At 38.7% G+C, this 11,841-nt stretch overlaps 2 protein-coding genes across 2 annotated transcripts; both read left to right on the top strand.

Annotated features, from left to right (window-relative positions):
* LOC109838315 (putative disease resistance protein RGA4) lies at positions 6,730-9,219 on the top strand. Its single transcript, XM_020406766.1, has one exon. The coding sequence runs from the start codon at positions 6,730-6,732 to the stop codon at positions 9,217-9,219; it is 2,490 nt and encodes an 829-aa protein (XP_020262355.1).
* On the top strand, positions 9,222-9,950 carry LOC109838314 (disease resistance protein RGA2-like). The gene has a single exon (XM_020406765.1). It carries the CDS (start codon positions 9,222-9,224, stop codon positions 9,948-9,950), a length of 729 nt encoding a protein of 242 aa, XP_020262354.1.

Here is an 11,841-nt window from a genome sequence, read left to right as displayed (position 1 = left end):
ACTTATAGGATAATCCGCTACACTTACAGCATAACACGCTATACTTACAGTCTAACCCGCTACACTTACAGCATAACACGCTATACTTACAATCTAACCCGCTACACTTACAGTCTAACCCGCTACACTTACAGTCTAACCCGCTACACTTACAGCATAACCCGCTACACTTATAGGATAACCCGATACACTTACAGCCTAACCCGCTACACTTACAATATAACCCACTACACTTATACTCTAACCCGCTACACTTACAGCATAACATGCTATACTTACAGGATAACCCGCTACACTTTCAGTCTAACCCACTACACTTATAATATAACCCGCTACACTTACAGCATAATACGCTACACTTATAATATAACATGCTACACTTACAGCATAACACGCTACACTTACAGTCTAACCCGCTACACTTACAATATAACCCGCTACACTTACAATATAACCCTCTACACTTACAGGATAACACGCTACACTTATAGGATAACCCGCTACACTTACAGTCTAACCCGCTACACTTACACTCTAACCCGCTATCGCGGTTTCAAGAACTGATGAAGGTATTCCTGGATTGCCAATGATGATGATTAACTTCCAATATCAAAGATAATTTAATAAGAAAATAAAGGATAAAACTAATGTGCTTAAACTTGTAACCATCAGTTCACAAATTTCGGGATCATGATATGCCAACTTACAACATTTATACAATGCAAAAGCATCATCCATTACCCACCCATTTACCCTGTGAACTAACCATATAGTAAAAGTATAACCACATACATTACACATATTACACTTATGGAAAATATACCTTCAGATGGTTCTTGCTCAGTTTGGAGGTTCTTAGAATTGAGCTTGTGGTGATTGCTTATATCCTGAAATCAACCGATACACGGATTAAAAGATTAGTAGACGAAATGTAAAAGTATAACCACATACATTACACATATTACACTTATGGAAAATACCTTCAGATAGAAATAGAGCTACGATACGAGCTCTATGTCTCGCACAATCCTTTTGATCTATTGAAATTGGTTGGCCGGATACGAGGCTAAACATATATGACATCAAGAACACCCCGCAATCTAGGCTACTGCAAGTACAAAAATAGGAAGTACAACTATAAAAATTTTCATGGAACCGCAATATATAAATTCTATGTATCGGCAAATATAGCAAAACAACATAGGAATAGGTTGAATACACTCACCCACGTTGTTGCGGTACATCAACACTTTCTATCTCATGACAAGAGCTAATATCTATATTCCACTCATCGGGGATGGATGTCATAAGCTTCGCTCTAAAATCATTGGCATCAGATATATATCCGTGAAGAGAAGAGTAATGATGAAACCTTTTCTCTTTTATAGATAACACCAACATATGCCAATGAAATGAAGTTAGAAGTGGGAAAATAATCTTATCAAGTGTGACGAAACGTGTACTAGTTATTGGCTTAAACATGTGTTCGACACTTGACGGATTATTTTCGTTTATGCATCTCTACAAAAAACCAAAGAGAGAATTATTTTTAGTATCAAAGATAATACACGAATAATACTTATAATCTCTAATCGAGAATCCACTTACAGTAACCCATGGACTGCAGATGTATATGTTCTTCGCATAATTTGGACGCATCTCCATCAACATATTTAGAAGCACAACATAGGAGGCTATAACCTGAAAATGCACATAATAAAAAATTGAAGGTTATGTGCTACACGTGCATTGTGTGAAACACAAGTACAAAAAGGGGAACTTACGTCGCAACCAATTGCTTCGCCTTTAAGTAATTCCAATGCATCCTTACGAGTTACTAAAGCATCATTTGATGACCACACTAATGTCTCCCTACATATGAAAAAACTTACTAAATATGTCGATGAAAACACAATAAAACATCTTCATCATCCTCATCCACATCACCACCATCCCCCTCATCTCCTACTCCACCATCACTTTCACCTTCACCTTCGCCTACATCTCTATCATCCTCCTCATTCCTGCCATCCTCATCGCCGCCATCACTATCATCTTCATCATCCCCGTCATCCTCATCTCCGATATCACTATCGACATCCTCTTGCCTTCCACCGAATATTTCCCTCTTCATCTTCAAGAGAAGGTTTAATTCAACTTTCTTTTCATGGATGAGCCGATCCAAATCAGCTTCAGTGATTATCTACATGTAAACAACCCAAGCACAGTTACATTCATGAATAAAACCAACGAAAGCATAGATAATTCACCAACATCAAATAATAAGTTCTATTTTAGCAAAAAGCACATTAAATTACTATTTGAACCCACATAATAATTGGAAAAGTAACATTACATACAAATAAACCATTATACCTTTCCCTTGAATTTTGAAGAAGTAGCTTCTTTAGTGGAAGTGGCGGCTTCAGCAATCCTCTTTTGAAATTGTAGAGACCTCGAGCCCTTATGATATTGGCTAAAATTATCCGGGCCTCTAATTAAATTCTGCAATGCATTCCTCCGTAAAGGTTTTGGACACTTGTAGAAGCTTAGGATGGGTGGTAGGGATTCAGCTCCTACGCGAAGGTTTAGCTTTCCGACAAGCTCATAAAACCATATCTGTGAACAGTTGATAATTTTAGTACAATAGTAAATATGACTAAATGAACTAAATATATAAAATGAAAAATGACATAGATATAGAAAATGTTAACTTACCACCAAAACTGATGCAAAGCCCCCCATATAACCACCTCTACTTCGATTTCCCTCTGACCTCTTGGTGATGGTCTTTTTAGCCTTAACCATCTCAGTCCTTAACACACTGAACACTGCTTCAGCCCAATTGTACTCATTAAGAGTGTCCAATTTCTCCGCATATCTAAATGCAAATAAAGGGCAACCCATATTAGCTTGAGGGCATAATATAAAGCCTATGATGAAAGCCACGAGCATCTGTGGCACAAGAGGATCTCTACGCTCAGCCATCTCCTGAATAAGTTCACCCATCCTACCCCTTCTAGCACAAACAATCTTCTTCTTTTCCTCGTTACTTTTCTTCTTTCCTCTCCTAGTCCTACACTTGCTATCCTCCACGATTTCTGTCTTCGACCTAAACGATAGCACGAGCTTGTAGATTGTCTCGCGATCGCTTCTATGGAACCTCGTGTCTACAATAGATCCTCCCATCGGAAGACCCGTAATTCTTGCGACATCTTGAAGACTAAAAGAGGTCCATTTTTCTCCAATCTTGAAGCTATTTTTTTCAGCATCAAAGACTTCCGGCAAGCAATCCACTAGAACAGGGTGAATTGGAACATTAGCAACATCCAAATACCCAACGAAAGGTGTATCTCGAAGGGTTGTCCGATGATCCTCCAATGATGTAGAAGAAATATGATTTTGGAGGAGGTCCCGGAAGTAGTTAATATTTGATGGAATTCTAACCACATCCATGGTGTGCTTTTCTGCAACCAAAAAAAATTAAGCCAACGTTAGTATCATATCAATATTATACTTTTTTGAAAATGGATGCATAGTGAATATCCATTCTATCCCCGGTGAATATTTCTGTGTTGTATGCCGTATGCTCATTATACCAAACGAGGTTTTACAAGCACAATGTGCACATTTATACTGTAAACGGTGCCTAGCTTATCTTGTAGCCACTACTACTGCCTGTCCTTATGATGGCTATACTGTGACTGAAGCAAGCTCTAAGGTTTATTCTTCTTTCGTTTTTCTACTGTGACTGAAGCAAGCTCTAAGGTTTATTCTTCTTTCGTTTTTCTTTTATTTTTTACATGAGTCTGAAATTTACTTAAATTTCTTAACATCAAAACTTTCTTCTTTCGTTTTTCTTTTATTTTTTACATGAGTCTGAAATTTACTTAAATTTCTTAACATCAAAACTACAGCCTCTGGTAGAATCTAGCAAAGAACTTGTAGAGGCCATTGGCAAAGTAGTTGTACACTGGGGAGAAAGAGAGAGGGGCGTTTTGGGGTTTTAACCGTGTGGTGCTTTGGATTATTTAGTTTAAATTGCAAATTATCTTCAGTTGAATCATAAACACTCGCAAAGTAAATATAAGTTCAATGACAACCATTTGTTTCACTGCAACTATCAGCAGCAACTAGCAAAAGGGAAGCACTTTCACATAAATGACATCAACTTGCAAAATTTTGTGCTACAGAGTGGTCCAGAAGCAAGTTAATGCATCCCCATAACTGGCGTGAATTTGTGAGTCCAATCCATTCATCCAATCTACCTATCAAAATCCTGACAGCCCACTATTTCAAATTTCAAAGTAGAAGCACAGATAAGGCCTAGGTCATACAACTATAGCTCCATAATTCAAAATGCTCAACATAAGGCACATCCAACTATGAAAAACCTCAATTAGAAGAAAATATTACACAATCAAACAAATATTCATAATTTACAAAAAACCTCTAATATTCATAATTTACAAAAAAAAAAATTATGAGAATTTCTAACCTATAGACACTAAAATGAATATACAAATTACTAGCAACCCCTAGAGAATAAAAAATTTACAAAAAGATATCATACTCCCTTTAAAAGTATTGATTTAGGAAAAACTTTTCATGATCAATATTACCCATAACTTTTTTAAAAAGAACATAACTAATTAAAAATCTATTTGATTTAAAATTTACAAAAAAATAAACTTAAAGTTTAGTACATTGCAAATTACCCCTCCAAAGTTTGAAATTTTTCAATGATTTTTTATAGTTCCTTGATTTTAATGTAATTTTTTATAGTTTTTTGTATTTGTTAATTATAAAAGTTTAGGGTGTTTGTTTTTACAATTTTAAAAACTTTTGAGGATATTTCTTTTGTAGTTTTCAAAATTTTCATTGTGTTTTACTGTAATGCATAGATACATTAATTAATGATGATATTAAAGAGTAAGTCATTCTTAAGATGTATTAGGCTATAGTTAAGTGTGCAAATCACTATTCCTAAGTAGTATAGTTTATACATGTAAAATTTTTCAAATAATCTATATAGTGGTTAAAAGGTTTTTGACTTTAATGTACTATTTTTTATAAATTATATTTAATGTGAACACAATATATAATTTTAACTGTGTCATTATAATTTTAATATGTTTAATCGATTGACTATATAAATATGAGTAAAATCGAGTAAAATCACAACTAAAAGTTAATGTGAATATGAGTCAAACCACAACTAAAAGTTTAATGAACATATTGCAAGTAAATTCATATGCAAAATTCTTTTACGAATTGAATGATCACCCATCTTTTAAAGACTTCAAGATACTAATAAACAAAGATATTGTACTAGATCAATGTGTTTATAACTCACAAATAGTAGATCACGCAGCGACAGTCTGGGTTGAAGGAAACAATGACAATATTTTATTTGAAAGAGAGATTATTGTGTTGATAATCAATCTTGCAAAAAACTTTATTTTCTATTTTATTTTAATCTATTTTTATCAATTTAAATAACCATGATATTCAACCACGTGTATTGCACGTGCAATCTAACTAATAATCTGGGTTGATACTAGTATAAAAATAAAATAAAAGATAAACCTCAACCTCAACCTTTAATCTGGTATAAAATAAAATAAGCAATAGTTTGTTGGAAACAAGGGAACAGATCTTTAATCTGGTTTGATACTAGTATAAAAATAAAATAGGGTGGTTTTGATTTGGGATTTCGAATAGAAACTTTTAGTTTTTCTGTGTACGTCTTAACAATGAGATAACCTTTCATTTTGCAGAGGCTTATCAGTATCCACCTTCACCCTAAATCGTATCGGCCTCCATGATTTACTCTACCCAACCATGAATCCCTCTTCTATAGAAATTAACAAAGTTATGCTAACAACCCAATAATATCTAAGGAACATTTCTTGATTGGTTTGGTCAATAATTGACTCAGTCAAGTTAACATCAATCAAATGGCTCGTAACGAATCCTTACCATCAAGTTTGAAAATTATGAAGGCAAGGAATCCAAGCAAAGATCAATAATTTTTCCAACAACCACCGTAGACTTAATGACTTATAGAGGTGAACTGCACAAGTAGTTGATATTCATCTCAATTTCTCCTGCAAACCGCAACTTAATGTGGGGGCGGAGTGGGGCTTATCATAATGATTAGGAGTGTGGATATAAGTTCCCCATTTCTTGAGTAGTGTAGGAGAACTAAGGAGTTCTCTGCTCTGCAACTCTCTGCAATTAAAGTCTACATCTACTACGATAAAGCAAAAGCGAAGAGCTCGCTACTCATAAAAACATGGTGGTGGTCGGAGACGTGATTGTGAGCAAGATCATCGAGAAGTTGGTGGAGAATGGGTTCGAGTATGCAGCAGACCGGTATTTTGCTTGGGATACTCGGATGAAAGATGAGATTGAAAGGCTCAATGATGCTCTTCCTCGTATCCTAGCTGTCATGGAGAAGGCAGAGAGCGGGCAACAAGAAGTTACTGGAGCACTCAAGAAATGGCTGTGGCAACTAAAAGATGCTGTTTACGAGGCTGACAACGTACTTGATGAGCTTGATTACCTTAAGCTACAGAAACAAGTTAAGGAGAAAGCCTCAGGCAGCAAAGAACATGGTCATAGTGGTTAGCAATCAGATGCTCAAAAATAATTGATTGTTTTTTGAATTTAATCAATAAAAGAATATTAAATTCCCTACCAATTTCGCACGCAGGCTGGGGTAAAATGCGTGGTTTTCTCTCCGACTCTAAACGGAAAGTTAAAAAAGCTAGTAAAAGAGTCTTCAAATCTGATCCCATCCTTGAGAAAATGAGGGGGGCTGTGAAAAGGCTAGATGAAGTCGCAACGGGCGTGAGAAATTTCATCTCTACACTACAACTGCATCAACAACATCATAGTCAGAGCCCGGTTCCTACTCGTAAAACTGGACCAGCTCTAACTGAGAGAAAACTGCGTGGACGAGATAAAGAGAGGGAGGAACTGTTAGAGTGGTTGAGAAAGGATGACAGCAATACAAGTGTATCTCTTTTCTCCACTATTGGCCATGGCGGAGTGGGCAAGACCACCCTCACACAACACGTCTATAATGACGATAGCTTAACTAATTCCTTCGATTGCAAAATCTGGGTGTGTATCTCCACTCCCTTTGTTGTCGAAAAGGTCATGGCAGATATGATAGAATACGCCTCAGAAAGTACACCTAAAGTCAAGGAGCTTGCCGCTCTGCAAGAAGCTCTTAAGAAACTGGTATCGTCCAAAAAATTTCTCCTTGTCTTGGATGAGCTTGCCGCTCTGCAAGAAGCTCTTAAGAAACTGGTATCGTCCAAAAAATTTCTCCTTGTCTTGGATGGCGCATGGAATGATGACAATCGTTCTGAGTGGGATAAATTGTTTGCTCCTTTGACGAGTGGCCAAAAAGGAAGCAAAATCTTGTTAACTACTAGAAGTGTGCCTGTTGCAAAAATGGCTACTTCGGCTTTGGGGGGATCAATAAATAAGCCAATGATATTGAAACCTTTAGATGATGACAACTTCTTATCACTTTTCAACCAATATGCATTTGCTGGTGTAGACTCTTGTGATTATAGGAAGTTGGAATCCATTGGCGAGAAAATAGCAAGAAGGCTTGGGGGCTTACCATTGGCTGCAAAGACGATTGGAGCGCTATTGAATTCTAAGTTGGATGATAGTCATTGGAACAGAATTTTGCAAGCAGACAATATATCCGATCAAGCACAGCAGAGGGATGGTGTGAATGCGGTTTTGATGTTAAGCTATCACCATTTACCAATGCACTTAAGACACTGTTTTTCTTATTGCAACATCTTTCCTCAAGGTTATAGGTTCGATAAAGATGATCTAGTCTTCATGTGGATGGCTCTTGGCCTCATTCAAAAATCTTCCCAATATCCAAACGAGACACTGGAGGACACTGGAAGGGGCTACTTTGATGATTTAGTGAAACTATCATTTCTCGAACAAGGTTACTTCGTAGATGGAACCTACAACATGCATGATCTTTTGCATGAAGTGGCACGTAAAGTGTCTCATGGTGATTGCTTTAGATTTGTTGGAGACATGTCAATTGACCAGATCCCGAATACGGTACGTCATCTGTATTTTGAAACCAACAAACTTAACCTTCTTAAAGATGTGGGCAAACGGAAGAATCTCCGCACGCTTGTGTTAGCCTTCAGAGGATATGTTAATGAGCATGCTAAGGCTTTTGAAGAAGCGTTTAAGTCACTGGAAAGCATTCGGGTGCTGCGCCTAAATGTTGACGACATGAACGTATTGCCAGATGCAATTGGTAACATGAGGCATATTAGATATTTGTCGATTCGTCATGTTATTTTTCGATTACCTAGTTCGTTCTGTAGGCTTTACCACCTACAGGTCCTTGACTTTAGATTTTTTGAAGCTGTGAGTGTTCTTGGCTTGAATAATCTCATTAGTTTGAGACACCTGATACCATGTGAAGTTTACTATGAAAAAATCGAGGGGTTAGGGACGTTGACTTCACTTCAACGTTTTTCGTTCACTGCTGAAGTTTATAAATTGAGCGAATTGAAGGAGATGGAAGATTTGCGGGAACTGAAGATCCGTGGCCTTGAGAATCACAAACATCACGAGGAAGTCGGTACGATCGAGTTGCATCGTAAAAGGAACCTCCTCAAGTTAGAGCTGGTTTGGTCTGATGATAGGGGTGCGACGGATGAGTATGAATTGATGCTTGATCGCCTGCAGCCACCTGATAGCCTTAGGGGACTAACAATCGAGGGATACCAAGGCGCCAGGGCTCCATGTTGGATGGAACCGGACCTATTAATAAATCTGGAGTACATGAGCCTTGAATGTGGCAGGGCATGGAAGCACCTTCCTTCTCTCGGGAAGCTCCCGTACCTCATGGATCTGAGATTGTGGGGACTGCCAGCTCTTCAGCAAATTAATTGTGAAGGTGGCTTTCAACAACTGAAGTATTTAGATATCTCTCACTGTGAGCAATGGGAGGAGTGGTGTGGATTAGAGGCAGAGGCGGTACCCTGGTGTCCTCTGCTCAAGGAACTTGTTATCGAGTACTGTCCTAGACTGAAGGCGCTGCCCCCTCTGCCCCTCGGTCTCCAAAAATTGGTGCTGGAAGGCGTGGGGTTGTCTTGTTCCGACATCATCTCACGTCTCTCAGGGCGTTGTGGATTGAGAATTGCCCTAAGCTGAGGATGTCTCCTGACACAGTTACCCCAGTTGATTGTTTCGCTCTCCCATCACTCCGATCCCTTTGGCTTGTTGATTGTGGTGGATCTGACGGTCTCACTCCTGCGTTATTAATGCAAGGTTCCCTCACTTCTCTTTTAGCCCTTGCATTACGTGGAGCTAACCACATAACAGCCTTTCCCTTCGAAGTGGAGTGTAGAAGATTTACTTCACTGAGGGTGTTGAGACTGACAGGGTGTGATGAGCTGGCATCAGTGGAGTGTCCCAAGCTTGTGCAAGCAGCTGCAGCGGCAACTCCAGCATCAATAATCAAGCGGGAAGAGGAGCAGGGGTTCACATCGACTGTTGAAGAACTTGAAATCGATGACCCGTTCCTGCTCCACGTAGAGCCATTGAGAAAACTCACGTCTGTCAGGCGGCTAGAAATAGGAGATGGTAGTCATCTGGAGGCTGCTCTCGCGGAGCCATGGCTGTTACAGAATTCAACTTCACTGCGAAGTCTCCATCTGTGGCGTAAAGCAAAGATCTTGCCTTCTAGCCTCCAAACTCTCTCTTCCCTCGAGTACTTGACACTTGGTGAAGCTTGTGATCTCCAATCGCTGCCACAACTACCTCTTTCTCTGCGAACGCTGATGATCGGGGGCTGCAACGAGACGCTGAAGGAGCGATGCCGGGAGAATGAAGGTGCTGATTGGCCCAACATCCGACACATCCCTGACATCGATATTGATTAGCGGTTCGGTAAAATCTCTCTTCCTCATCTGATGTTGTATGGCATTTTTATGGATAGCTCTGTAATATCCCTAATTTCCTATTGGTAATAAGTCTTATGTTATAAATATTAAGTTATGAAAGGACTTCTATGCAAAGAAAGAAAATAATAACTATAGGAATTGTCATGGGGCTTGCTGCAATTAGATATTTGTTAAGGAGATATGAATAAATGAAGGGGTCTCTATTTGTTTAGGGTTTGCGGACTTTTATGATTCTAGGTGTTTGGATTAATTTGTTATAAATGATTGAAAGGATATTTTGGGAATTTTACTACATTTTTGTATAAATACATATGTCTACATTTACTGTATTTTGTAAGTTGGGCTTAAAGATAAATACCCAAAGATATTTGGGTTTATGGATATATCAAATAGTAAATGGGTTTATAGGTAAAGATGGGTAAACATTTGGGCCTAGAAATAAAAAGCCCTTAAAAATAATAATAAGAGAAAGATAGCTTAAACCGCAATATATCAGAATAAAATGTGAAAAATACTTATTTTTTATCCAAAAGCTATGAAACAATTATGAAAAAATGACTGTGTTACTTTTTTGGAATTTCGTTAATATCAATGACATTTAAAATAAATAATAATTTCCCAAAACGTGAAAAAAATATGTTTACTAGTGGAAAAGATAAAAATAATAAAATGTAAAACAATTACTGTTATAGATTTTAAATAACTAAGTGTTAATCTTTCTTGAACTATCGACACGCGTCCCACTCCACGTCATATCAGACATGATCAGAGTCCAGACGACTCAAACCACTACTGTGACTGACTCCTAAAGCCGACAACTTACATGGCCAACTCGAAATGTGGTATTTGCCGACCTACCTATCAGATTGAGCCCACAAGCCTCCACACTCAACCCACTATCCCAGCCGACAATTCTCGAGGCCGACTAAAAGGGCGGTACTTCTCGGTCTACCCACCAGATCGATCTTATAAGCATTCGCACTCAGCCTACTGTTTCAGCCGGTAACTCGCGTAGCCGAGTAAAAAGGTGGTGTTAGTCGGGCCTCCACCAGACGACTGAAGAGTCGGTACTTCTCGCCCTTCTCACAAGGACTCGTCCCTTCTCGACAAGCAGCCCGACTCGTCCCTTCTCGCCAGGCCGAGTCGAAAGGCGGTCTTCTTTGAGCCCCCTGCCAACAGCCAATCACCATCACATTAAATACATGGTCAAAAATCATCATTACTCCAGCCCTAAAAGTCTTTATAACTCATCAGACTTCGTCAACACCAAACAGCTCCTGTTGCTTTGCTCTAACCACCTATCGCTTTGCACTAGCCACCTGGATAACCCATTTTCGCCAGCGACGAACACTTGTCAGCTGTTTGCCAAGTTAGTTGCCTGCCTAGACTCGGCTCAAGTAACCTATTTGCCCTTCTGATCCTCTATAAAAGAAAACCATGCAGCTCAAGCTAACACTCAGGGCCTTCCACACAACTTTGAGATTTTCTTCATCTCATATTTTTTCTCACTCAAGTTCATATACTGTCTTGATTGTTAGAGGAACAACCAGGGAATCCAACTCAGAACTCTTATGAGTTCTTATTGTATAGGGAAGAACAGTGACCTACAGAGCTAGCCATTTGAAGGAGTTTGAGTGCCCTAACTCTATTTTAATCCACAAATAAACGTCTTGTTTGATCGCTGACATCAACAGTTCAGCGCCCACTGTGGGGTCTGTCATTCTTCTTCGTACAAGATTTCTGGTTCTGAGCGTCCTGATTGAACTTTCAACCCACTCCATGAAGAATCGCATGCGGGCTATGTCACTCAGGCCTAGTTGGAAGAATCTACACAGTGGATCTCTCAGTCTCTCCAGCAATAATTTGTTGC

This window comes from Asparagus officinalis, chromosome 4 (assembly GCF_001876935.1).
Source record: "Asparagus officinalis chromosome 4, Aspof.V1, whole genome shotgun sequence".
In the NCBI taxonomy this organism is placed as follows: Eukaryota; Viridiplantae; Streptophyta; class Magnoliopsida; order Asparagales; family Asparagaceae; genus Asparagus; species Asparagus officinalis.
Note: the sequence above shows the minus strand (reverse complement) of the source record. Positions and strands in the feature narration are given on the sequence as shown.

Coding starts and splice junctions, on each gene's coding strand:
- LOC109838315 (XM_020406766.1), top strand. CDS start 6,730: ATGCGTGGTTTTCTCTCCGACTCTAAACGGAAAGTTAAAAAAGCTAGT.
- LOC109838314 (XM_020406765.1), top strand. CDS start 9,222: ATGTCTCCTGACACAGTTACCCCAGTTGATTGTTTCGCTCTCCCATCA.